Source organism: Aquila chrysaetos, chromosome 8 (assembly GCF_900496995.4).
Source record: "Aquila chrysaetos chrysaetos chromosome 8, bAquChr1.4, whole genome shotgun sequence".
NCBI classification, from domain to species: Eukaryota; Metazoa; Chordata; class Aves; order Accipitriformes; family Accipitridae; genus Aquila; species Aquila chrysaetos.
In genome coordinates this window covers 1940060-1965449 of record NC_044011.1, presented here as the reverse complement: position 1 = coordinate 1965449, position 25390 = coordinate 1940060, and the positions used below count along the sequence as shown (strand labels likewise).

The 25390-nt window shown below is 52.6% G+C and overlaps 1 protein-coding gene across 3 annotated transcripts in view; it reads left to right on the top strand.

The window, feature by feature from the left end:
- Nucleotides 1-25077, top strand: part of MLLT6 (MLLT6, PHD finger containing) — a 51685-nt gene extending 26608 nt beyond the window's left edge. For all 3 annotated transcript variants that reach the window (XM_030022256.2, XM_030022255.2, XM_041125276.1), the window contains exons 9-20: nt 3786-3960; nt 4748-5338; nt 6808-6989; nt 7742-7859; nt 11612-11678; nt 12059-12201; nt 12483-12671; nt 12873-12958; nt 13376-13731; nt 13868-13976; nt 15494-15871; nt 16710-25077. In XM_030022256.2, the coding sequence (XP_029878116.1) occupies nt 3786-3960; nt 4748-5338; nt 6808-6989; nt 7742-7859; nt 11612-11678; nt 12059-12201; nt 12483-12671; nt 12873-12958; nt 13376-13731; nt 13868-13976; nt 15494-15871; nt 16710-16754 (2439 nt within the window). In that variant the 3' untranslated portion in view covers nt 16755-25077. The remainder of the gene's footprint in view (nt 1-3785; nt 3961-4747; nt 5339-6807; nt 6990-7741; nt 7860-11611; nt 11679-12058; nt 12202-12482; nt 12672-12872; nt 12959-13375; nt 13732-13867; nt 13977-15493; nt 15872-16709) is intronic.
- The last annotated feature ends 313 nt before the right edge of the window (nt 25078-25390 follow it).

Here is a 25390-nt window from a genome sequence, read left to right as displayed (position 1 = left end):
TGCCTGGTTCTGGCGATCGAGGTTAGTGCGCAGCCGAACAGCAAGCAGCGTGCCTCTCCCCTCCCCCTGCAAATGCCCCTGGGGAGCCGTCCTGCCGCTCTCTGTTGCACTTGCAGTAAATCTGCAGGATTGCAAGCCACCCCAGCTGCCTTCTTCTGCCAGCTGCAGACATCATGATCACTTGTTGACATACACTCACACATGCTACGTGTTTTGGGCTGCAACATCTGGCTTGCTCTGGGTTTTGTAATCTAAGCCGTGGATGCCAAGGCCTCCCCACACCCACCCTCTCCCGGTCAGGTGCTGGAGAGGGAGCACAGCAGGGCGAAGAGCTCACGATTGCAGACGCCACTGGAGGCAGGGAGACTTTCCAGGTTTCCCACTGTTATTTGAGCTCTCGGCATCTACCCAGGACTGGCCTGGAGCTGACAGATCCTGGGAACCTCTGCACTGCGCCTGGCTCAGGCAAATTCAGTTGCTGTGATGGGGTAGGGGTTTGTGGAGGAAGGTTGATGATTACCCCTGCTAATCAAAGCATGTCTCAGCATGGATATTTGCGGTAAGAATCCCTGAGCCTTTTAGCATCCCACGTCCTGACATGAGTGGGAATTTGCCAGTGACATCGGGGACTCAAAAATATGGTCTTCAGCCCATCTGTGTTTCCAGTCCCCACCCATAGAGAACAGCAGTGCAGTGCTGCCTGGTCTCGAGGTCGAGGGAAGGGACGTGGTAAAGGTTGCGAGTGGCTCAGACACAGAGGTGCCATAGCTTGTGCAAGTGCTTTGGCCCAGAGCTCCTGACGGAGACTCGCCTGACCTCTACCTAGCGATCCAGTGTGGAAAGGTAGCTGGCGCTTACAGCCTGCCTGGGTGGCTGCTTCAGCACATCGCCCTGCGGTGCGTGGGCTGGAGGAGCTCCTGCTCTCGTCGCATTGTTCCTCATTTTGTGTTCTCCCTGCTTCCCCTCACCAGTAGTTTAATCCAGGGCAAAGCCGCTCTGTGTTTCCGACGCGGCACCAGCCTCCCCCACCCCTTCTGTATTTCATCAGTGGTTCCCTCTAGGAGCTCGTCCCGCCAATCAGGAGGCAAAGAGATGCTCTTCTGATTTCCCATAAATAAATTAATGAATGAAGAGCTTGGGTGCTGCACAGTGTCACAGAGAGGCCAGAAAACAGGTACAGCCCCTCGGGGGACAGCGAGTGCCGGGGGGGAGGAGGTGCGTGCATGCCTGCGCTTGGGTGCCTGCGCGACTTCGTCTCACTTCTCCGGGCTCCTGGATTGAGGCAGGAGTTTCCTCATCAGACTGTCACCTCCAGCTGGGGCAGCAGGTTTATTCTGGTGACATTTTTTACTTGGTTGCTTTAAATAGACCTTCAAAATGTAGCTGCTGCCTCATTTTGAAAGAAAGCTCTCGCTTCCTCAGTGGTTCCCTATTTCTTTTTTCCTCTGCAGCATGCCCTCCCCCACACACCTGTTTGCAGCACATGAAACATTGGTGTTTCTGCGCACACACACACGGATTTCCATGCTGGAGAAAAGCCGATGATCCAGAGATTGAGACCTCTGTTTATGCACAAGGCAAGCAGCAGGCATGCAGGTTCCTCCAGTCCTCCTCCCTCTAGGCAGCAGCCCTGAGCTGGAGAATCTCCTTCATTAGGGAGGCGATGGGACTGTAACCCTCATTACTGTTATTAATATTGGCATTATGGTAGCAGACCCCTCCCCTTCAGATCAAGGCCGTGTTGTGCTTGGCAGTCCACGTGTGTCTCCTGGAAGGCTCTGTTGCCACACAGAGCTTGCAGGCTCCATGGAGCAAAGTGGGAAAGAATAGAGGCACAGAGAGGGGAAGTGATTTAGTGTAGTTCGGTTTCCCTCTCTTTGCTCCTCGGCTGCAGTGCTTGGGTCCTTGCCCCAAATTCAGGCTCTCTGGAATGGCTGCTAGAGAAGGGTCCTTTGTGGTGAGGAGGGCTTGTGGTAGTACCATACGGATCTGTCTGCCATGACCTGTTTGGCAAACAATATCTAGGATAGCAATTGGCAGGAGGTGGGAAAATCCTGCCCCCAAAATCTCTGGGAGTCTCTCAGGGAGGTCTGTGAGGTCAGATCAGCCCTACAGGTGAGCGTCTGTCCATTTACCACCTTCCCCTGAGCCAGCCCAGCCTCTCTTCCCCTCTGTCCCCCCCCCCCTTTAATTTTGCAATTAAGATTTATTTCCCAGCTCAGATTTCCCCCTTCCACCCTGCACTGATTCATTGCTTGCCCTGCACTCCCTTCCTGACACTCTGGATTTAGAACATGTCTTCTCATGTGGTTTCTCCCTGCCCTACTGTGGCCTCGTGCACCTTGTGTGGAGCTCCAAGGAGGTGAATTTATGGGAGGAAAATTCAGGGGTTTGCGTTTCTGCTGAGACATGAGCCATCTCGTTCCTGTGACTTCGTGAGCAGGCTCAGGACTTCCCATAGCCCCCAGACACTGCTCTCCTTTCCCTCCCCAGGCAGATGTGGGAAGTCGGAAAGATTTTCATGCTCCCTCTGAGCTCATAAATCAAGAAGGCTTAATCTCCTACATCCAGGAGTCTGTGATGAGAAAATACAGATTCCCCCTCCTCTCCCCCCTAATTTCCACCACTCCCTTCCTCCTGTCTTTCATATTCCCGGCACATCTGGTGTGTGTTAGGCTGCCAGCTGTTGCATTGTGCAGAGTGATTAAACCATGTGGGAGGAATGGGGAAAGATTTTTATCTGGGCATTCATGAGTCTGCATTACAAGCCCTTTTTTCTTTAGCTCTGCCCAAGAAGGGGTCATCTGGAGTCAGGGATAGTGGAATGTAAGAAAGGTATTGTGCTTCTCTGTGTCTTCCTTGTATCTACTCAGTAAGAAATAAAAGGTGTTTGCACTAATGTACAGGTGTTATATTTTGGGTTGTAGCCATCACATTGGAGCTACCTCTATAATATTGATTGGTTGCAGTAATACCTTGCAAGAAGCGATCTTTGAACACTGCTAGTTTGTTTGGCTTTGAAGTGACTTGAAGGTGAAGGTTTCATATCCTAGCGTGGGTGCCCTGGGGGATCTGGTTTTCGGTTCATTCCATTCTCCCCCTGCTAAACTCCCACACTTCTCTCTCTCATGCCAAGCTCCTGGATTTCCTAGCATCTGGCCAGCCTCTTCACTCCCCTTGCTTCCCTGTCTCCTGCAGGCTTATATGGGGTTTGGATAGCATCTGTTGCTGCATGGTCAGATGCTGCTCTAACAATGTCACTGTGAAATATTTACTGCAGTAGATTTGGAAAGCCTTGGGCTGGCAGTGGAGCTGCTTCAGTGGATGCTTTAGGGAACCCAGGGAAACTCCTGTCACAGCACAAGGATGAGCAAGTTCCCCTAGGTGGAATGACCTTGCTGAGAATATCACACCTGAGAGATGCAGCTGAAATATATGTTTGAATCACAGCCAAATTCAGCTTTTATTTGGGCTGAATAACCCTCTGAGGTACTCCCTTCTGCTGACAATGCAGGGAATCTCTGATGTCTGTGCCCTGATTGTCAGTGCCCTGTTTAATTTCCTGCAGTTAGATGGGATGAGTGTAATCCCTAGGCGTATAAAGCCTGGTGTGACGGAGCAGCAATAGAGGGAAATGTTGTTTTTCCTCTCATGAGTAACATGACCTGACCATCACTTTGTGGGCAGAGGGGGCAATTACTTCTCTTAAGGGGAAATTGGTAAAAAGAGCCCCTGCTGTGGCCACATCTGGCCTGAGTGAGTCACCTTGTGTTTGCTGCTGCCAGGGCTCTACCAGCCACCATGAGGGGAGCAAAGAGACCTCGGAGGTCGGCAGGTCGGAGGTGAAAGGCAGGAAGTCCTCAAGCCATGGCAGCAGCCACAAGGGGAAAAAGACGGGAAGCGGGAAAAGCTCGGTTGGCTTCAGCTCAGCTTCGTCCAGCGGGACCTTCCAGCCTGCAGGTAAGGGGTGAAGGAGAAGCAAGAGAGGAGGGGGGAATGGGGATGTTTTGCTTAGCTCTTCTTTGATATCTCTGGATCTGTAAAGATACCCATTCACCAGCTAGTGCTGTGAAACTTTGCTGATGGCTATTTCTTTAACCCCTTGAAGAGAAGGGGAAAAGTCTTACTGCTACTAACTCCGCGCACAGAGAGAACTGCGTCAGATCAGCGTTACAGCTCCCCTTCTGTGCAGGCCTGCTGCACTGCAAGGAAAAACAGATCCAGATGTCTGAGTGGAGGGAGGAGGGAAGGGATACTGTGCACAGGCAATATGGGCAGCACCTGCCCTCTCCTCCGTAGGTGGTACTGTCTGCAGCAGTGTTTTAAGGAGTACTAGTGGAGAGACCTGAGCCAAAACCTGATATCTAGGCTCCCTTGAGCTTTGAGTCAAAGCCTTGCAGGGCTCCCATCTGCTCTGACCTTGCTCAGTTCTTTTTCGAGCTGTTGTCATAATGGCTAGTATATTTTGTCTCCTGGGACCCTAATCGGGGCTGGAGGGACAGTAGTGATGCAGAGCGTGGGGGAGCAGACACGTGCACGTTTGGGTGGGATGAAGCTGCTGGTGTACACCTCTTGTGCTTGCCAGAGAGCATCAAAGCAACTCCTGGGAGGTGACAGGGATGGCCTTCAGCTTGGTAACTAGCCTGTGCCAGAGGACCTGTGTGGTGACCGTGCTCCTGTTGCCTTACGGGCTGAGTTACTGCCACCACGAGCCTTCCTATGTCTGCTTCCCCTCTGCTTCCCCCAGGTACCTCCTGCAGCAACTTGCAGTGCTCCCAGGACTTTGTGACATTCCCCAAGCTTGAGCAGGACGACGAGAAGTACCGGAAGCCTATCTCTTCCTCTTCTTCTTCCCACTGCTCCCCTCTGTATGAAGGCCAGAAGGGGGACATCTTTGAGCAGAAGGTGATCTTCTCAGGCTTTGGGTCCATCATGCGCTTTTCCACCTCCGCGGTGAGCCAGCAGAGAGGCCGTGATGCTTCCCCCGTGGACTATAAGGCCTCGAACCCTGTCAGCGGCCCTTCGGTGGGGACCAGTGGGACCAGTGGTAGCAGCAGCAGCCACAAGCGCATGCCATCCCTCAGCATGGAGGAGGGAGAGGTGCTGAAGGAAAAGAAGCACAAGGGTAGCAAGAAGAACAAGCACGGGCCTGGCAGGCCAAAAGGGGGCAAAAGCAAAGAGATTTTGGGTGCCCAGCTGGCTGGGTCCACGTCTACTTCCTCGTCACCCTTCTCCGGGGGCTCTCTTGTTAGCTCCAGCATCGGCAACTCTTCACGGTCCTTCAGCCACACGGGGAATCTGCCCAGCCTCAGCATGGAGTCCCCGCTGCTGGGTTCAGGTATGTTCCCCCTTAGGGCTCCAGGTGTGCACAGTTCCTCCCAGCCCTGCTGTCTTTTTCATCGCATTTGGCTGGTGTCTGGACCTGTCTGCACAGAGTCCAGTCCCTTTAATTCAGTCCCAGGAGCTATAAAAATCCACATCTGGGTCTCCCCTTTCCATCTTGGCCTTCATCCTAGAATGTCCTCCGGGTCAGCTTCTGTCGTTGGAGATGGGCTGCAGATCTGAGCTGGGGGGCATTTCAAACCCTTTTTGCTCAAGTGCTGGCAAACCTTAGCTAGCCAGAGAGTAATTTCCGAAGTGATAGAGAGGGATATTCACAGGCCAAACAGGAACAACCACTATCTGACCCCAAATGAGGGACTCTCATAAGTGGTTCAAGTTTAACCCCTCTTTTAAAAGCAAAACCTCTCATCCTGGTCTTACCACATACATGTAGGGTTGGGAGACTGGCACACCATTAACTCTGCCGAGATGCATACAGCTGTTCCCAGCCTGAGTCCCCTTCCCTGGCCTGGGTGGGTTAAGGGCAGCCAGGACATGTGGCAGGAAGGGGTTAAGGCAGCAGGCAGAGGAGGGGCCTGCCGCTCAGGGCTGAGGTTTGACACCGTTCTGGCAGCAGAACTTGTCATCGGTCTATTGTGGGTTGTTTGCAGATGCTCCAATTTAGGTCAGATTGCAAGGGGGGGGGGTATAATTTTGTTGTGTACGCCTGGGAGCCCTGGCCCATTTGCACTGCCTGAGAGAGGAGAGGAGCTGCAAGAATTGATGCAACTTCCATAATCATAACCTTAGGCCATTTTTTTTTGCCTCTCCCCTGGAACAACAAAGGGATGTTTCAAAGAGGAGGAGGCTGCCAGGCCTGGCTCTCCTGCCTGCTTGTTCTCCCATTCTTTTGCGGAGAGATGTTGGCAGGACTCTGAAGAACCCAGCTTTGGGCACTGCCTCTGCCACATGCCTAAGCCAAGGCAAAATCAGGCGGGTCCCCTCTCTCAGCAGCAGCTGTCTCCTCACCCTTTCTTCCTCATTTATCTGTTCGTGCCCCACCATGGTCCCTCAGCATCATGGAAGGGGACAGGTTAGCTTCGCAAGAGTGTGGTCCCTTGACTAGCATGAGCAGCAGAGAGTGGGACTCTCTGAGTCCATTACCCCCTTCTGCCACTGACATGTGCCTTTGGTGAGTCACTTTATGCTGTGATTTCTCTGTCGGATTGTATCAGGGTGTGAGGAGCAAACAAGAGGGGGGCAGGGGCAAGGCTGGAAAAGTTTGTGATACCTTTTGATAGAAGGATTGTGGGCTGTGACCACCCTCGCTGCATGCCAGGCTGTGAGATGCTGAAGTGCACGTTACGCTTGGTCTTGTGCGTTGGTGCCACTCTCCCTTTCTGAGATCAAGCCCTGCAGAAAACCAGACTCTTCCAGGCCATCGGAGGGGAGCGTGGCTCTCTAACACGTCTCCTCCCCTTGCAGGGATCTACACCAGTAACAAGGACCCTATTTCCCACGGGGGCGGAGTGCTCCGAGCTGTGTGCAGTACACCCCTCTCTTCCAGCCTGCTGGCACACCAGGGTACGTCGTCTCTCCCACAGCTCAACCGGTCTCCCTTTGCTAGCACCATCCCAGCTTCCTCCTCCTCGGTCTCCACCACGCAGGTAAGAACATCAGAACCGGGAAAGGGACTGTAGTGCAGGAAAGCGTTGGACAGAGCAGTCACTGGCAGAGCAGGGCCAGTTTGTGGGCACAGAGGAGTTGCTTATTCCACTTGGGAACAGCTACTCTTCCTTCAGTTTGGAGGGGATCTGCCAACTGCAGCTTCCCTTAGAGTCAGTAGAAAGATGTAGGCAGTTTTGCGTCACAGCCTATGCAGCCTGTTTCGGGGTGGGAGGAATTGCAACCTAAAAGGATGCATCGCTTTCCATTGACTGTAAGTGGAGCACGGACAGCGCTCAGGTAGCAGAGGCCTGGCTGTCGGCGTGTGCTGTGTCCTGTGCGGCTCGTCGCCTGCTGCTCGGCTGGATCCTGCCACCAGTGCCACCCCTACCTTCACTCTGCAGCACAGATAACTTGGTGGGAGGGCTCACACGTCCCAGCTGGGTGGGCTGTGCGTGTGCCGGGAGACAGAGCCTTGCCCTTTGTTGGGATCTCACTGTGAGAGGTGTTTTACGGGGAGGAGAGAGTTAGTTTTACAGCCTCAGTGTTAACATGGCTCATTCAGACCTCTTGGCTCTGAGATGGGGCTGGGAAGATTTCAACTGTCTAGCGAGACTTCCAAGGAGATATTTTTAACACTCTCTCTCATGAGCAAGCTGGGTTCAAGAGTCAGGAAGAGATGGAATAATGAAGTTATTTTCCTCTTGCATTTTTGAGAAGTCATTTCTCTCTCCCTCCTTGTTTTGCCATGTAGGTGTTCTCGCTGGCAGGTTCAACGTTTAGCCTCCCTTCCTCACATATTTTTGGAAGCCCCCTCACATCTGGGCTATCAATCAACCCACTCTTAAATCAGTCGGAAAGCAGCCGGGCAGGTACGTGAATCAGAAGGTATGTGAGTTTGGACTTCCAAAGGGGTCTCCCTGGAAGAGTCGAGACAACTGCATCCATAGTTCTCCAGCTGCCCTCCCTGCTTGCTCCCATCCTATGCGTGTGAGAGCCAGGGGCTAGGAGAGAGGGACAGTGGCTTTTTCCCCAAGGCAGGGGGTGCTTGTGTTTGCCTTAATGAAGTGCTGGCTTGCAATTCTGTAAAAGCACATCTGCTGGTGTGTCCATTGGATAATGTGTGTCCGTGGACGTGTGCTAGAAAAGTGCAAGAATGTTAAGTCCCTCCCTGTAGAAATTTGTTGTCTTTTTACACACTAAAACTGTACAAACCTAGTGAAAACTACTGTGAGCTTTTGCTTGCTCAAAATAAGTTAAAAGTTTTTGTTGGGGTTTTGTTTTCTGGGTTTCTTTTTAAATGAGAGAGATCTCTCACTCTTAATTTTCATCTGCCATTTCTGTTTTGAGTTACTTTCTGCCCTTCCCCTTTGGCTTTGTCATGAATGCAGCAAAATCCACCGTTTTCAGCTTCCAAACATGAACGTGCCAACACTGAATTACTTACAACTGCTCATTTTTTCCCACCAAGGCAAATTCATTTTTCTTGGAAAATTGCCTGGTTAATAAGCAGGAAACTTGAAGCATCGTCAGATTTCTTTTTTCCCAAAACAGAGTGGGCCTGATTTTTGGTTTGCACCAGTAGTTAAACAAAAGCACCCTCCTGATTTTCAAATGTTGCAGTTAGTGGTGCAACTGTCTCATGCTCCCCTAGCCCAGAAATGTTGGCAGCTCAGCATGCTGGATGCTGAACTCCTGGGAGGTAAAACTCTGCCCAGTGTCACACTGAGTGACAAGCACTTTAAAACACACAGTCCTCATTAGAGGTGGCTCTGAGTTCTCCGGATAATCTGACACCAGTGTGCCCTTATTTGCCTTAACAAGCGTGCATGCCTGCATGTAAAGCATGAATGAACACGTATGCTTACTTATGATCTTTACGAGGCCACGGAAGGTGCCTGTCTGTCTCTCCATGTGTCACTGGCAGCATTTTGTCTGTATGTCCCCGCCGGCAGCTTGCATCTGCTTGAGTGCAACGGGAAGGTGACTGTGCCGCTGACCCCAGTGGGAGTCAGGGCCATTGCATGGGAGCTGTGAGTCAGGAGTGATTCAGTCACCTGGAATTAAGGAAAGAATGGGATGATTCAAAGAATTATTCTTCCCTCACGGCAATCAACAAGAGAGAGATGACCCACTGCCGCTTCCCCTTTGCTGTTATTTTGGCAAGGTGCTGACAGAAGAAGGAAGCTAGTGAGCTGTCAGGAATAGCCCTGTGGTTCAGGAACAACACGGAGGCTCGGCAGTCTGGGTTCTTTCTGTTCCAGCCCTGCAGCTACTAATGAATGAATCATGTAGGCAAAATCTAACATACAAAGTGCTCGAAAAAGCCTGATCCTTAGTTTCCATTTCCAAGATTGCTTTTTTTGTTTGACTGGGATCTTATAAGCTTCAGGACGTGTTTTTTCCAGTTCCAGGCAGCCTTCAGAACAGCTCCTGGTTTTTGTCACGTTTAAGGTTTGTCCATCACTATCTCCTCCTGCTGGAGCTAGTGGCCCAGAGGGTGTTAAGTCAAATTCACTTTTTTTTTCCAGGGGGATTAATTAACATGCATTAAACCTCCTGTGTGGGGCCATTTTCACTTAGAAGTGTGGTGACTGCTTTAATCCCAAGTCGTTAACAGGATGGTTGTGAAGTTTTAAGTAATCCTGCCTTGTCTTTAATTCAGATTACCTTTCCTGAGAGTGTCTGTGTAGACAGATCCCATGGAGACATAGCTTTCATTGCAGTAATATTTGAGCTTTTCACAATTTTAATGTGATACAGGGAAATGGTGTTTCCCTGTCTTACAGATGGGGGAACTGAGAAACTGTTATCACTGATGCAGGTTGATACCAGGGTGCCTTTGGCAGTACAAAAAGTCTGATTCTTATCTTCCCACTCCCTTAGCTACTGTCTAGTTCTTCCTCCCACGGCTTGTCCTGGATCCTGCCTCATTATGATGACAGGCCAAATGTATTTATCTTCTCTAGTTGTCTTCAAGCCTCTTTTTTCATACTTGCTGCCTTGGAGAGTGCTGTCTCTGTGTGATAACTCAGTCATCTCCCTGTTCTGTAGACAACAGGGTGGTGTTGGCCAGAAGATAATTGAATATGGAGCCTGGTACTGTTTCAGAAAACCAGAATTGTATATATGCGCATAACCTCCCTGGGCTGCAAGCAAACAACATGACAGTAACAAGCAGGCAGTCAAAGCTTAGCTGAATGTTTATTTGGTTGCAAGTTAAAATGTTGCGGCAAAGCTGCACACGGCAGGCTGTGGATATTTTTCAAAGGGTTTAGGTGGTCCTTGGATAGAAACAATACTGAGAAGCACTGCTGTGGTCTGACTGTTCCCAGCTTTCTGGTAGCTGATCCTGGGTTGGAGAAATTAGGAAGTTTACATGCCTTGTAGTGTCCCTGAAATCAAGACTCGTCTCCACATGGTGCCTTATACTGGGAGACTACCGTTGACTGGCAACTGCTGGTCACCTCCAGAAAGCGGTGGCTTCTCCCCAGGAGGGTGGACCAGTTGTAATTGATGGGCAGGAAGATATTCCCATGGGGATGCAGGAGTGAGGATCCCACTCATACCTGTCTGTAAGAGCTGCTGAACAACAGCTGTGTTTGCTTGTTCTCAGCAGTAGAAAATACTGCCAGTAACTAATGCCCTGCTCAGGGCATTACACTGTAAATCACAGCGTTCCCTGCAGGAGACTTCCTGGATTCTTGCACATCAGAAGTGTCTCTTATTGTGTGAAGAAGAGGAGGGGCAAGTCAGCCAGCTGGTGTAGGCTGTAGTCGCAACATCTGACACGTCCCAGAGTGAGGGGAACGTGTGTTTATGGGCTGGCAGGCTCTGGGGATGGAAAGCAAATGGCAGATAAATGTACTTCACTTCTTGATTACTCTTTGGATGGGAGATATCCTGCCCATGTGCACATGTACAGTGGCATCACCCCCAGCACTGCGGTGTCCCAGCTCCCTGGGACAAAAAGATGGCTATGGGGGTAGCTTCTGGACACTGAAGCACTTGTTTAAGCTCTTTAGGAGGGAGCTGAGCATCTGGAGACTTTGGAGGATGCCAGCTGGGTTTCGGGAAAGGATCCTGGAGGCAGAAGGGCTGCAGTGGCACTTGGGAGAGCTGAGTGGGGCTTTGCACAGGATTGATTCATCCTTGCAGGCTCAGCAAAGCCTCCCACCCCCCCGCAGCTTTACAGCTAAAGGAAAAGCTGCTTTCTGCCCGTCCCTCCCGTTTCCAGGGCTGGGGCAGGGACCGGCTCCCGCTCTGCTCCGCTCCCCGCAACCTCCCCGCGGCTTCGGGCTTGCGGTCCCGGCGCAGGCACCGCCCGGCAAATTTGGCCGCTGCCGTTTTGGGGCGGGGGGGGGGGGGGGGGTGTCACGTCGGTGACCTTCCCAGGGTGACACACACACACCCGCCACCCCCGGCGTGACACAGGGTGACACGCAATGACACGCAGCCCCTCCCACGGCGGGCGGAGCCGTTATGCAATGCCGGTGCCCTGCGCTGCTCGGTGCTCCCATCTAGCGGGGACCGGCGCTCGCCGCCCTCGGGTGACAAAACCCGGGCACCTGCGAGGGCTGGACGCTTATGAAGGCTGTGCCTCTCTGTCCTTCTCCCCACCCAGAGCCTGACCTGGAAGACTGCAGTTTTGGCTGCCGAGGGACGTCGCCCCAGGAGAGTCTCTCTTCCATGTGAGTGTCCTTCAGGAGTCCTCCCCTGTCGCCAGGCATCGGGGTGCCTCCGCGTCCGCGTGGGCACGGCGGTACCCCGGGAAGCCGTGGGATGACACAGCAGGGAAAGGGAAGGGGACTGGGAGAAGTAGAGGCAGCTCCTTCCCTCCTCCTTGGGGCTGGGAGTGGGCTGGGATGGGAGGAGGCAGGTTTGCTTTTCCAATATGAGCCGGGGCTAACGGGGGACGGAGGGCTCTGCCGAAGTGGAGCAGAGGAGACTGAGGCTGGGAGGGATGCAGCCGCTCCCAGTGTGAGGCAGAGGAGATGTGGGGAGAAGGGAGCAGCGGAGTGCAGGTGCAGACTGGGGAAGCATCACTGACATCTCCCCAACCCTTCCCCAGGTCCCCCATCAGCAGCCTGCCGACCCTCTTCGACCAGACAGTGTCCTGTAGCAGCAGCGGGCAGCTGGAGAATGTTCCCCAGGCTACCCCGAACATCGAGCAGCTCCTGGAGAAGCAAGGCAATGGGGAAGCCGGCGTAAACAGTGAGTCACTCAGGGCATGGGCTGTGGGAGGAGAGGTCCTTGTGCATGTTTGTGTGGGAGCCAGCTGGGATTTTGCCCACAGGCAAAGGAGCCGGGTGGGGGACAAAGCGCTAGTCTGTGCCATGGGGGAGTAGCTGGCAGTGGGTCTGTGATCTGGGGCCAGTCTCCTCCCCCAGTGTGGTCTAATTGTGGTACCTCCTGTGGATCCCCTTCTCCTCTTTCCTCCGTCTGCCATTCTCTCCCCTGACCCTGGCCCCCGTCCCCCCTTCCGTTCCCTGCAGTTGTAGAAATGCTCAAAGCCCTGCACTCGCTGCAGAAGGAGAACCAGCGGCTCCAGGAGCAGATCATGACGCTGACGGCCAAGAAGGAGCGTTTGCAGCTCCTCAACGTCCAGCTCTCTGTCCCTTTCCCCGTGGTGACCAGCAGCAACGGCCCAGGCAGCCAGGCCCAGTACATCCTGCCTCCCAACGGTGAGGGGACCCGGTGGGATGCATCACCCTGTGCCCTTTCATAGCAGTGCCCTGGGCTGGGCAGGAGGGGGTCACAGTGGGGAGGATATGACCCATTTATCTCTCTGTAGCCACTGGCAGCATGCACTGTCCTTTGCTATCGCTGTGGCAACGTCAGGCTCCACCCCTGACTCTGCATCCTCACTTCTTTCCTCCGTACAGTCTGCAACGATTCCCTGAGCATCAGCAAGAGCCCCCCATGCAAGAACAGCTTTGGGATCGAGAACTCGCTCTCCACTTCCTCTGAGGTACACTGACCACTGCATCTGCCAGCCAGCTGGGGAAGGGACTTGGGGAGGGAACAGAGTAGCACAGTCCCAGTACTCTGACGTGATAGCCAGCTCGCAAAGCCTTGTCGTCCAGGTCCAGAAGTCAGATTTCTTTCTCTGGAGTGCCTGTTCTTCAGCTCGTCTCAGTGCTGAGGGTCTGAGTAGAGTAGCTGAGGCTGGGAGCGTGAGGTGAGAATGCTTCTAGGTTATTCTGGCCGCACTTCTACAGATCCACCAAAGCATGTCTGAGTTCTGGGACCCCTCTGAGCGTACACCTGCACTTGCACTCACAGCCCCCCTTCCCACCTCCCGCTTCTGCCCAAAGCACCCTTGGAGCTGAGCTGACCTTTCACAAGCTGCCCCAGTCCGATGCTCTTATGTCCGTTTCTCCCCCAGGACCCTCATTCAGGTTGCCCCAGCAGGAGCAGCTCTTCCCTGTCCTTCCACAGCACTCCTCCGCCCCTGCCCATGCTGCAGCAGAGTCCTGCCTCGCTACCCCTGCCCGGGGTGCAGCAGGTGAATGGCCTGGCCAGGGTGGCAGGCAGCGGGCTGGGGGGAGGCACCACTGCCAGCCACAGCCTCTCCACGGTGCCCATGGTGGACGGCCTGATGGGGACCCTGGCAGGAGGCCAGCAGATGCCCATCAACGGGATCCTGGGGAATCTGAACGGAGCTCAGGCCGCCCAGCCTCCGAGCGCGCTGACGCAGGCGAGCGGGCCTCCGACCTTGCAGCTCTCCACCAGCCTGAGCAGGTGAGGATGGGGAGCTCGCGGGGACAGCCCTGCCCTCTCCAGCAGAAGCTTAGCACCGGGAGGGAGGGAGGGAGGCCCTATGTATGCAGGACCAAGACGGGCTGCGCTCACATTCCCTGCCCTGCTCCCCTTGCAGCATGCCCAGCCTGAGTCCCCTGACAGAGCAGCAGCGGCACGTCTTGCACCAACACGAACAACAGCTCCAGCAGCTTCAGCAGCTCCTGACTTCCCAGCCGCTTAATCCGGTAAGTGTGCCTGCTGGCACCTTTTATCTGATGAGCTGTTTAATGGGAAAGCCTCGGAGCAGAGAGCAAAATTTAGGGCTTCCTCCTTCACATGAATCCCCTGCCCACAGGGCTGCAAGAGTCATGTGCCTTTTCCTTGGCTCTGGGCTGCTGTGGGTGGAGTGAGGAGAAAAGCTTTAGGCAGGAAGGTGCGGCACCTCCTGGAGGGAGGGAGATGAGGATTTGAACTTTTTTGTACAAAGAAAAAAATTTAATCTGGGTTTCCCACATCCTGAGGGTGTGAGAACATGGTAAGGCTAAGCCACCACAAAATCAGGCGTGCTGTTACCTCCTCCAGCCATCTTTGAATGCAAATTATGTCTGCTCCTGCTGCCAGAGCACACTGGTCTCTGGGCTTGCAGATGTGCTGAGGCCCACAGGAGAAGAGGAACTTGCTTGAGGACACTACTTGAGTTTAGAAAGAGATATGCACCAAACTGCTTAGTCCCGAGGCAGGTGAGCTGTGTCTGGGCACATTAACGTGGTGAACTGGAGATGCCAGGGAGACTTGTAACGTGCAGGTGGCTGAGGACTTTGGGGTCAGAAAAAGGATCAGGCAGCTGTTCTGAGGATCTTGGCTCTTTGCCTGCATCCTTGCGGGTAAAACAGCAGCCCCATCCCAGGCTGTTGTGGGAATGGCTGCACGGATAGATGGTAAACAAGCCCCTGAGTGTGTAAGAACCGCATTCACTTGCCCTGCAGAAACCTGTGGTGTCCCTCCCCTGCGGTGGAGTTGCACGGGAGTGCTAACAGTTCCCATCAATGAAGCTGTGCTCATTTATATCTCCCATGAACTTGGCCCATTGCTTTGGATAGATTTCTGGGTCAGGCTATTTATAACCCAGGAAAAGCAAATTTCAAAGGGCTTCTCTTTACAGCAGCTGATGTCACCGTGTCATCAGCTGCATCCCTGTGGGTACGGGAACAATGTCAGCTCTCAGCCTGCCGCATTGGTCGATGGTTGCTATAGTGATTTCCGCAGTTTGGTTGGATTCGAGGGCGTCCCTCTGGGTGCAGGTGAGCTGTGGCCCTTGTCCCCCTGAGTCCAGCTCACCTACGCTGACCCTGTGGGTCAGGGCCGAGCTGTGAAGTGGGATGGGCTGGGGAAGGAAATTAACAGCCAATCTAGAAATTCAGGATAGTGAATGCCACAGAGTTAAAATCCATGAGTCGATTGATTGGAAAGAGCTGAGTAGATTTGTGTGCCTGCAGGTGTCTTAGTGAGCGTTAGCTAATCCTACGCTTCGTGAAACAACAGGGTTGGAAAGGTCATAAGCACAGGCTGTTAATGAACACAAGACGGACTGTTCCTCTCTCTACCTATAGAGATGTGATCAACGGGACTTTCTTCCTGTCCCCAGTAGCATTGCCTGGGATGGAGTGTGCCCATGTGTCTCCTGGCTTCTCTGTATTAGGTGTTGCCTCTTCCTGAGCCCTTTATCCCTCCTTTGACTTCTCTTCCTCACCTTTCCCTGCAGGAGCAGCAGGCCCTGGTGTTCCAGATGATGCAGCAAATCCAGCAGAAGAGGGAGCTGCAGCGGCTGCAGATGACAAGCTCGTCCCAGCTGTCCATGACCAGCCTCCTGGCAGCCACCTCTGCCCCCCTGCACTCCAGCACCAGCGCCCTGATGACCTCAGCCCCCCAGCCGCCCCCCAGCAGCAGCTCTCTCCTGGCCTCCCTCTCCCCCCAGCAGCTCAACCCTAGCAATGCCCTCATGGCCCCCCAGGCCACCCCACCGCTCAGCACTCCTGGGAACAGCCTCCTGGCTTCGGGGACAGGCATCCCACCCGTCCTTACAGCACAGACTAACCCGTTTCTCAACCTGCAGGCTGATGGCAACACCCCGAAAGGAACGGTGCGTATGCTGCTAGCACTACCCTAACCCCACTGAGCTCGTGGTGCTAGGCGCTGTACAGACCCGGGGAGAGACAGTCTGCGCTACAGTTAACTTGGGGGAGCAAGGGCACCGCTTAGGCAACAGAGCCAGAATGCTCCACTGGCTTTGCTGCATCCCTGAGTAGCCAGTGTCACGTCCTGATCCTACCTCCAAGGACTTCTGTAGGGCCCAGGCAGGGTCGCGGGTAGGCACAGAGGCTCCCAAGGTGCCCTTCCGTGTGTGTGTGTGCAGACACACACCAGACCTGCTGCAGAAGCAAGGCAGAGACAGGCCATAGATTTGTCACCGTTAACCCTGGGACTTGGATGGGACAATGTGCCCCTGGCAGTGCTGGCCCTATTGGAGCCTCGTGATGAAATACGAAGGTGACTGCATGTTGAAACCCAGGGTTTAGAAGGAATCTTGCACCCAAGAGGAGAGGTTGTGAAGAGGTTTACAGCCTCTCTGTAAGCAGCCTTGTACTGGAGCACCAGTGTCTAGGGACTGATGGTGTGATACTTTCATCTCTCCTCCATCCCTCCCCTGGCCTATACCTGTACCCAGAAGGTCCAGCCCTGGTTGGAGACATTTAGGAGCCAAAGGCCAGGGTTGAGGGGCCAGTTCGGCCTGAACTGGGCAGAGGGGAAACCTGGGGCTCCCGTGTCTCCGTTGATCTCGGAGGAGCCTGAGAGTTCGCGGTGAGCAGGGCCAGGTCCGCAGCACAGCAGGGCTCTCTGCTTCTGCTCCCTCGTGTTGCTGCCCGTCCAGTACTGATACCTGTCTCCTCTGCGTCTCTTTTTCTGTTTGTTTTTTAAAGAGCATGAATGAAAAGGGAGCTCCTCTTACCCAGGACAAGGGCTAAGCTCCCCCCTCACCCCGAACAAACCAGCAGCCAACTCCTCTCAGCCAGGGGAATGTGGCTTTCCACAGTCAACTTTGATACTGTTAGAGCAATGAGCACAAGGCTTCCAAGAAGCATTTCCTGCCGCTGGGCAATGCCAAGAGGTGCTTTGGAAGACAGTACGTCTCTGACCAAGCCCTGGTATCGGGAGGAGCGAAGGTGGGGGGCTGCCCGCCGCCCTGGTCCGTGCCACACATGCTCAAAGTGAAGCTGTGTTTCCGTGCAGAGCGGAGGAGAGAGTTAACACCAGATGCCTGCCGGTCTCCTCCCTGCCGTGAGTGCGAGCGTGTGTTCACGTGTGGGTAGCCCCCCAGGCCGAGGCACTAGAGACCATCAAGCATCCTTGGCCAAGACCTTGGTGGAGGGAGGCCCCTCTGCTGAGGACTCCTTTCTGCACAGTGCAGAGGAATGTGGCAGTGCCCTCGGAGGCAGCACTGGATGTGACGCAGCTGGGGATGTGGGACGTGGTGGCAGTGCCTACGTGGTCTGCTTCGCCCAGATGGGGAGGTTAAGAAGAAGTCCTGTAGCTGAGATTTCTCACCTGCTTTTCATCTGCTGGGCTCTTAGGATGCTCTTTATAGCCATCATATGAAGCCCCGACACCTCAGCTGGATCCAAACCCAGCCTGAAAAGACACAAGCAGTGGAGCGATGGGTAAGGACTGGTGCTTGGGGAGGAGGTGATAGCCACCTACTTCTTTAAAGGACATTGCCACATCTGCTCTGCCAGCCGCTGTCGGTTCGGTGCTGTACTTCTCACGTGAAAAGCACACTCCTGCTCCTTGTGCCATCTCTCACTCTTTCCTTCCAAGATTTCCAAAGGCTAAAATTTCAGCTTGCAAAAAGGGGCTGTAGCCAGTATTACCCCTGTCGTAGCCAACTTCAGAAGGTGCATCTGAACCTGGCAGTTGTTTCCCAGGCCTAAGCTGGGAGATAGAAATGTGTGTGGGGAAGAGAGAATCCCAAATCCGGTACTTGTTCTTTCTTACCCACCACAAATCACTCCAGTCTGGCAAAACCACGTTCTTCCACTGGTCTTGGGCACTTCAGAAAAGGGATCTCCAAGCGATGGGACAATTAACAGTCTCCTGAGCTAGGACATCGACCCTTCGTTGTTCTCCACCTTTTGACCTTAACTCCGTCTTGTAGCCTGGAACCTCAGCAATGAAATCGGCTTCCTCTGAGCTTGGATGTGATGGATTGATTGAAGGACAGGTGGGGCAGCTCTGGGGGAAGGGGAACATCTACGTCAAACGTACAAATGCCCCTTCTTTTCCTTATCCGCGGGTTAAATCCAGAGCTCCTGGGGGCAGGCGGGAAGACTCCAGCTAATAGAAACTCTGAGGGTCTTAAAAACAAAAACAAAAACAAAAAAAAAATTGTCAGACCTTAATGGATATTTTTCAGCACATTCCCACTGCCTCTAACTAGTTTGCACTATTCAAATTTGTCAGCAGTGGGTCTGTGCTGATAGTACTAGAAAAGCTTGTTATAGGCAAGACTCATCTGCTAAATATCTTTCTTCCTTTTAATTTTATTTTCTTTTCTTTCTTTTCTTTTTTTTTTTTGTGTGTGTGTTTGGAAGATTGTCACCACAATGGTTGAATAAGGCTAAAAGGAGAGAAAATACCTTTCTGATCTCAGCCTCCAGTTCTGTGAACTGGGCAGAACACTGCTGTCTGCTCAGAAATATATATATATTATATATATATAATTTTTTTTTTATAAAGAAAAGCTAATGTTTTAACAAGGTTAAGAAGCTATTGGAAAGATGGAGATGGCAGCTAAAAGTGGAAATGGAGGAGAAAAAAAAAAAAGTCTGCCTTCCTTGTGGTCTCTGCAGCACAGACCTAGAGAGGAGCACTGAACTGTGGCTCTTGCTGACACATTCCCTGTCCCCAGCCACCTCCTGAGTAAGTCACGGGCTGAGCTGTGCCGCCTTCCATCCGCCTGGTACTTAGAAACTGTGAATGAGATCTTTCAGTTGCAAATGGTTTGACTCTAATTTTGGCTCCCTGTCCCTGAAATTGCTCTGGCACAACTGTGTGCTTGCACTTTTTTTTAAATGTTTTTTTTTTTTTCTTTTTCCTCCCCCAGCTGTGTTGTCCCCCCTCCCCTCTGCGCCACACAAACTGCCCCGGCGCAGAGACCCTCTGCTCAGTGCAGGATCCGTTTCTGCGGTGGGGGTCTTGCCTTGCTGCCCCCTCCACATGTGAGGAGTCTTGGGCTTGAAAGGAACACGCAGAATGGCTGTTTCAGGGCTGCCGTGCTAAATTCAGCCCTGAAGTGCCCTGTTCGTGCGTGTGATGGCTGCGTGGACGTGAAGGCTGTACCTGCCAACCTTTGGCAAGCAACAGGTCCTTGGGATTTGGGAACAGATATTCCTTAGTGCTGGTTTGGGTCAGCAAGATGATGGACAGAAGTGTTAGGGGTGAAACAGTGGCTGTTAAATGTGCAAATGTGGTCTCTGCCATCTGCTTGCCCAGCTGCATTTGTCTGGGGTTTGATTTTTATTTTATTTTTTACTCTTAAGGTCCCAAATTTGCGTTGCCACCTGTTTTGCTGTCACGCTGACCATCAGCACAGCCTTCAGACCAATCTGTAACCACAAGGGCCTGACATCGTGCCCAGACCTGGTCAAACTCTTCCAAAATTTAACCACATTTCACGCCCTGAAATTAGAAACATGCCAGTACCAGGAAGAGAGGGGATGGGAAGGAGGGAAGGCTGGTTGGCATCTGTCCCTTGTGTAGCGAGTCATAGTACAACATGCGTTGTCTCCCAGGACAAACAAAAACCACGGTTCAGATCAGTGGTTTGGTGCCCAAATCCCTGGGCAACAACAGAAAACTTGCAGGGGGTCAGTGAGAGGTACTTCATGGTGCGTTTGCAGTCCGGAGGCTGAAACGTGCTGTACAGGGCTCCTCACTGCTACTGGGAAAATATTTGGGAGCCCACGCATCGGAAGAGGTTGGAAATCGAGGACTGAATTCAAGGAATCGGTTTTGTAGGCAGGATCACTGTTAAAAGCAGGGAGGGCTGAGCTACACCGCGTCCCTGGTTCCCCCCTGCCCTGTGCTGGCCATGCCATTGATTTTTGTTGGTGGCAGGAGTTTGAGTACAAAGCCCCTCTGCTCTCCGGGGCTTTCTGGAGCAGGGAGGGACGAGGCTGGAGAGGACGAGCAGGGGAAGAGACATATAGCACTTACACATTTCTCTGACATCTTCCAAAGGCGCCCGGTCCCTTTGAAGTGTGCTCCTTGTCTAATCGCCTCAACCTGTCCCAGAGCCAAAGGTCCCTTTGGCAGATTGAGGGGAGAAGAAGGGGGCACTGCTGGAAGGTCGACATTAAACATTTGTATCTCTGTGAAAAAGAGGGAGAACAGGGGAAAGCAAAAATAAAAGCTAAAGATTATCTGTGTTTCAGTTGCACTGGGGTACGTTTCTTTACCCGTTTTGATGCTAATGTCTCATTTAGTATGTTGCATGTGTCTTTTTTGTTTTGATTTGTTTTTTTATTAAATAAAAGAGAAAAATGTGTATATTTTTGGCAATTTAAGGTAATGTAGCTAAGATATATTTTTTTCACGCTGCTTGACTGTTCTTTATTATAATAAATAATATTAATATTAATATCAAAGACTTTTTTAATACAGCTAGGATTTCAAAATTTAAATGAGAATAGGGTCTTGTGGGATTAACTTCCTGTGGCTGTGCTGAGGTCCTGTTGCCCGCAGTGCACACAGATGCACACTCTGATGCTCTCGAGGAGGCAGGAGCGAGCCCCGGGGAGGGTTTCTCAGCCTGGCTCCTTCCTGGCTTTGCACCTCGGGAATGAAGGGAGACCAGGGCGAGGGAGGAGCAGTTGGTTGTTGTTTCATGAGCAAAAAGGTCTTTTCCCCCCCCTCCCAAGAACAGCGATAGCCCCTGCTGATCAGCAGAGATGCCTAAAACCAAACTCAGTGACCTTGTAAGCTTTCCAGCTGGCTTCTCGGTCCTCCCCTCTCCCAAGAGTTTGTTTCTCCTAAGCACCAAAGGGAAGGGCTTGCGGTGTTTCTGCTTTGTTCTGTTTTTCCCCCAAACAGCTCTGCATAGCTGGGTGATGAGGTCTCTTCAAAATATGGTTTGGAGACATGTCCCGCTCTTAAGAAAACCAGCTCCCACTCCAGTGCTCAGCTCTTAGATCTGGCTTGGCACTTCAATGGGTCATGCTTCAAAACTGCATGTTTTTCTGTCTCGTAGCCCACAGGCTCCATGGTTCTGCCTTCTCCTTCTGCTTTTAAATCTGAAGCTGGTTTTATTGACCTTTTGTTTTTCCCCAGCCATGTGTGCCCACATCCCATCAACGAGGTGAACGCTGCTTGCCTTCTGGGTTCACAGGGCTCCTTTAAAAGGCCCAGGAGAAGTTCTCCCCCAGCACCTGATTCTTCTGCGGGGCTTTTCTCTCTCTCATTGACCAGCAGTCAGCATTGCACCTGGGGGGAGGATATTGGAGGCCGAAGAATTTGCCCAGGTTTCTCCAGACAGCCCGAGAGCTGTCAGGAAGGGAGTGCAGAGTGAACTGGAGACACAGGAGTTGATAGGTTTGGGTCATCCAGAGGAAGCAGAGTTTGGCATGTAAAGGCTGGTCTTGCAGAGTTGGGTCATCAAATGCTCTGGGTTGTTGGAGGAAACTTTCAGCTGTTTTTTGAAGGGAAAAGGAGGTTTGGTGTCTGGTTCTGAGGATGTGGTTGCTCTCTGCAGTAGCTGGTAGCTGCAAAGCCTCCTCTTCTGTGCCTGTTTGTGGTTAGTGCCAGGGTGCAGGCTGGGAAGGAGACACAGGGGATGCCTGTGGAGCAGCACGGTCATAGATCCAGTTCTGCTGTGTTTCTTGGAGCCCTGAAACATGAAAAAAAAAAAAAAAGATGAATATTTCTGCAGAGTTATGTTGCCTTGTTTCTGGCATGGTTCTCCTCTTTCCACTGCTTGGCTCTTGGTAGCATGTCTGTTTATGTTTTGCATGGACGGGGACTGGAGAGACATGAGAGGAAGGTGCTGAGCAATGTTCAGTGGTTTTGTACCCGAGGAGCAGGTCATGGCATCTTCTTGGATCAGGATAATGGGAGAAACACATCTGTAGCAGGTGCCTGAAACGCAGCTGTCCGAGCAATCCTACGCAGAGCCCCTTTCTTCACAGGCCTCCTCTGCTCCAGGTCTCTCCCAGCCGGTCACCAGTGTCCCCTGGATGCAGCTCTTGTATGAACGGGGGGGGCTCCCTTGGCCCTGGCACCCACCGAACTCTGCAAACCCCTGGTTTTCTCTCTGCTTCCACGCTGGCACATGTGCTCTAGCTGCGAGCTGGCTGCCCCAGCGGGACGGGGCTGGTTCAGACTCCGGCACCGTCCACGCAGACTTCATGGCTGCAGATGGCCTGAGCCCCTTGGCTCCGTACCAAAGACAATATAGGCAGGGATGAGGTCTTCTCACATGCTCAGTAGAAGACTCCAGAGAAGACATACCAAGCAGATGGTGTCATTCTCTTTGGGGTGAAATGTTCAGGCTAGTTGGCAGGGTGAGAGGTGACCGATACGTCTGAAGCGAGCGGGGATCCAGCCCGCGGCGGCGGTGGAGGGTGTCCCTCGGGAGCTCAGAACAGGCGGCGGTTGTTTGCCGTGGCCGGTGGATTGGCTCGAGGACACAGAAGCTTTCCTGCTGCAGAGAAGGACATCTGCCTGGGGGCTTCTCTGTTCAGTGCAAGTCCATCCTTTGGTCTAAAGTGTCCTGCCTGTCCCCGAGACCTCTCCGAAGGACAGCGTAGCCATGGCTTGCACCCGGGGCCAGCTGTACACGGCAGCAGTGCCAGCCGCTGCACAAACCTTCCAAGTTAAAGCCCGGTTTGTTTGCACACCCCTCTCCAGCGCACGAGTCGCCCCATCCAAATGGCGATAAGGGCTTTGCTCTGCTTTGTGTTTGCTGTTAAGGAGACCTGCGTCATCTGGCAGGTTCCAGCCTGGACGGGGCCGAGCAGGCAGCCCTGTGCCCAAAGTGGTTTTTCAAGGGCTCTCTTCCAGCCCAGCCAGTCCGTCAGAGCTGGCAGCTCATGCTGCTCTGTTATTTACCGTTGCCCTTGGTATATGCTGTGCTGTGCGGTTTCTTAAACCCACATAAGTAAAAATAATCAAGTGCCTGTGATCAAAACAGCCTTGAGGCAGGGAGTTGAATGGGTCCCTGGTGCCTCTCCTTTGTGCATTTAGTTTAAGAAATGGGAGTTGTCATAACAGCTGTGGATGTCACCTTTGCAGGAAAGGGTGAAGTAGCAATAATTTTAATAGTAACTTTGCAGCAGCAGATCTGAAACTGCAATTCAGAGGTGTCGTCTCCTGTCCCGTTTTCCAGATGGGGAAGCAGAGGCACAGAGAGGACTAATTTGCTGAGGAGCCAGGTCTCCTGCACTTTGTTCTTCCCTCCCCTGCCCAGAAAAGGGACCCCAGCTCTGTGGTACCCACCAGTGGGAAGCGTGGGCTCCTGGGTGTCCCATGTGGCTTCAATCCTGCAGGGAAGCTTCTTGGGACCGTGGGGTCCAGAGAGAACCCAAGAGCTCATAAAGTTGTGCAGCTACCGGCCCTTCTGGTCTTTATAGCGGCGCGTAATGGGCACAGCCCGGCTCCGGCTGTGACTCTCCAAGTCTGTCAGGGCAACTGCTGCTGTGTGGGGCAGCGAGGGCAGGTGGAACCTTTCCTTTGGCTCCGTGGGTTTTGCGTGAGATTCTCAGCACAGAAAATCCCGTCCTAACCCACTGCTGCCTGCCTCAGGACATCAGACCCGGGGCATCGCTGCAGTGGGAGCTGCAGGGTGCGGATGGGGGGTTAGATGCGTGGGAGCAGCAGTGCTACAAAGAAAGGATTTTTTTTTTTTCTTTTCTTTTTTTTTTTTTTTTTTTCTGGTAAGACCTTTGGTGAGGTTGTGCTCAGAGGGAGGGTTTGGTTCAGGCTCAGCCAAACCCCCCCCCCCCACCATTTATCCGTTCCCTCCCTGGTGTACGTGGTGGAGCCGCTCTGCCTAGACAGGTTCCCCCCCCCCTTGCAGCTCCCTGCCGCAAACCCACTGCTCAAACTGGAGTAACGTCTGGCCTGATGGAGGGAGGGAAGTTTTATGTGGGTTTTTTTTAACTGATATTTCAAAATTTATCAGAATTTGAGGGCATTGGTTTGTGCTACCAATGGTTAAAAAGTAGGAAAATGGAAAAACTCTGTTTAGTGGACGATTATAATTTTAATTTTGAAAAGTCATCAATATCCTGCCCAGCAGCGCCGATCTGTGACTGCGCTCCAAATTACATGTGACATTACAGCTAAAGGGTAAAGCGCAGAAAACCCCTCCAGGGCCTGGTTTGTATATTTAATTTAAGCAGCAAATGCAAAGTTTTAGCACCTGCCTGGGCCGTAGGGAGCCTCTGCTGACGCCCATCCGCGGATGCAGCCTCTGCAAGACAGCTTAATCAAAAAGTGCTTGCAGACCTAAACGCCGCAGTGAGCGGGAGGGTCTGGGATCCAGGTTATGGGGGGATCAAACTGAACGATCGGCTGCAGACAGATCCCTTCGTAGGCACGGCCCGGGGTGTTCCTGCCCCTTGGTAGTTGTTTGGTCCCACTGCTTAGGAAAGCGGGGAAGCTGGAGAGGTCCGTCCCTGTTCAGGACAGCCCCTGCCCATGTGCACAGCCTGGATTTCGGAGGGGTTTAAGCACATCCTCGGAGTTAGGAGGGGTCCCTGCGGCAGAGCCGGTCTCGAGTGGGCCAAAGGGGCCCGTGGAAAAGGGATGATGAGCACAAGAGAGCGAGGAGAGAAGCAGCAAGTTGCAAATGCAAGAGCATAAACATATAAGCAGATATTTGTATGTTTTTTTTCCTAAGAAAATGTTTTTATTTGAAAACTACATGGCCAGATTTGTAGCTGGGAATGTACGTACTTTCTTACATATTTGTACAACTGATGCGTGTCGGCGTCTTCCGCGCTCGCTGCGAGGGACTCAAGGGGAGGATGCTTTCCGTTTTAATATCTTGCTAAGGACAAAAACCGATTCAGGTGCTAAGGGCAGCAGGATCTCTTAGACAGAAAACTGCTCGTATTTACCCTTCTTCTGTCTTCAGTGGGTAAGGAAGTCAGCGAGCCTCGTTTTCTCTCCATTGTGTGTAACACAAACAACGTCTTTGTATCATTAATGTATTTGTATGACTGAGAAATTGCCAGAGTCCTTGTTCTTTTTATTAAAAGAATGTTTTCAAAAAAATAAAAAGTAGGCTAAAAAGATCCGCTTCCCTGTCTGCTCGTTTTCTCGATGTTTCTGGACAGACACGACGCCCAGCCCTGCTCACTGTGCCTCGGAGGAACGAGGCAGCGCAGCAGCAGCTCCCAAACGACTTGCAGACCACCGGTAATCTGGAAAGCCCAACCCATGGCCCGCAGCTGGGCTGCAGAGCGGTATTAAACAGAGAATTTACAACCTCCTCCGTTAAAAATGTGCAGAGGTGGATGTTTGGAAGTCTCCAAGTAATGCTGTGAGCTGAGGCACTGAACCTGGGGCTTGAGGGTTGGAAGTCGCTGCTCGGAGGGAAATTTTC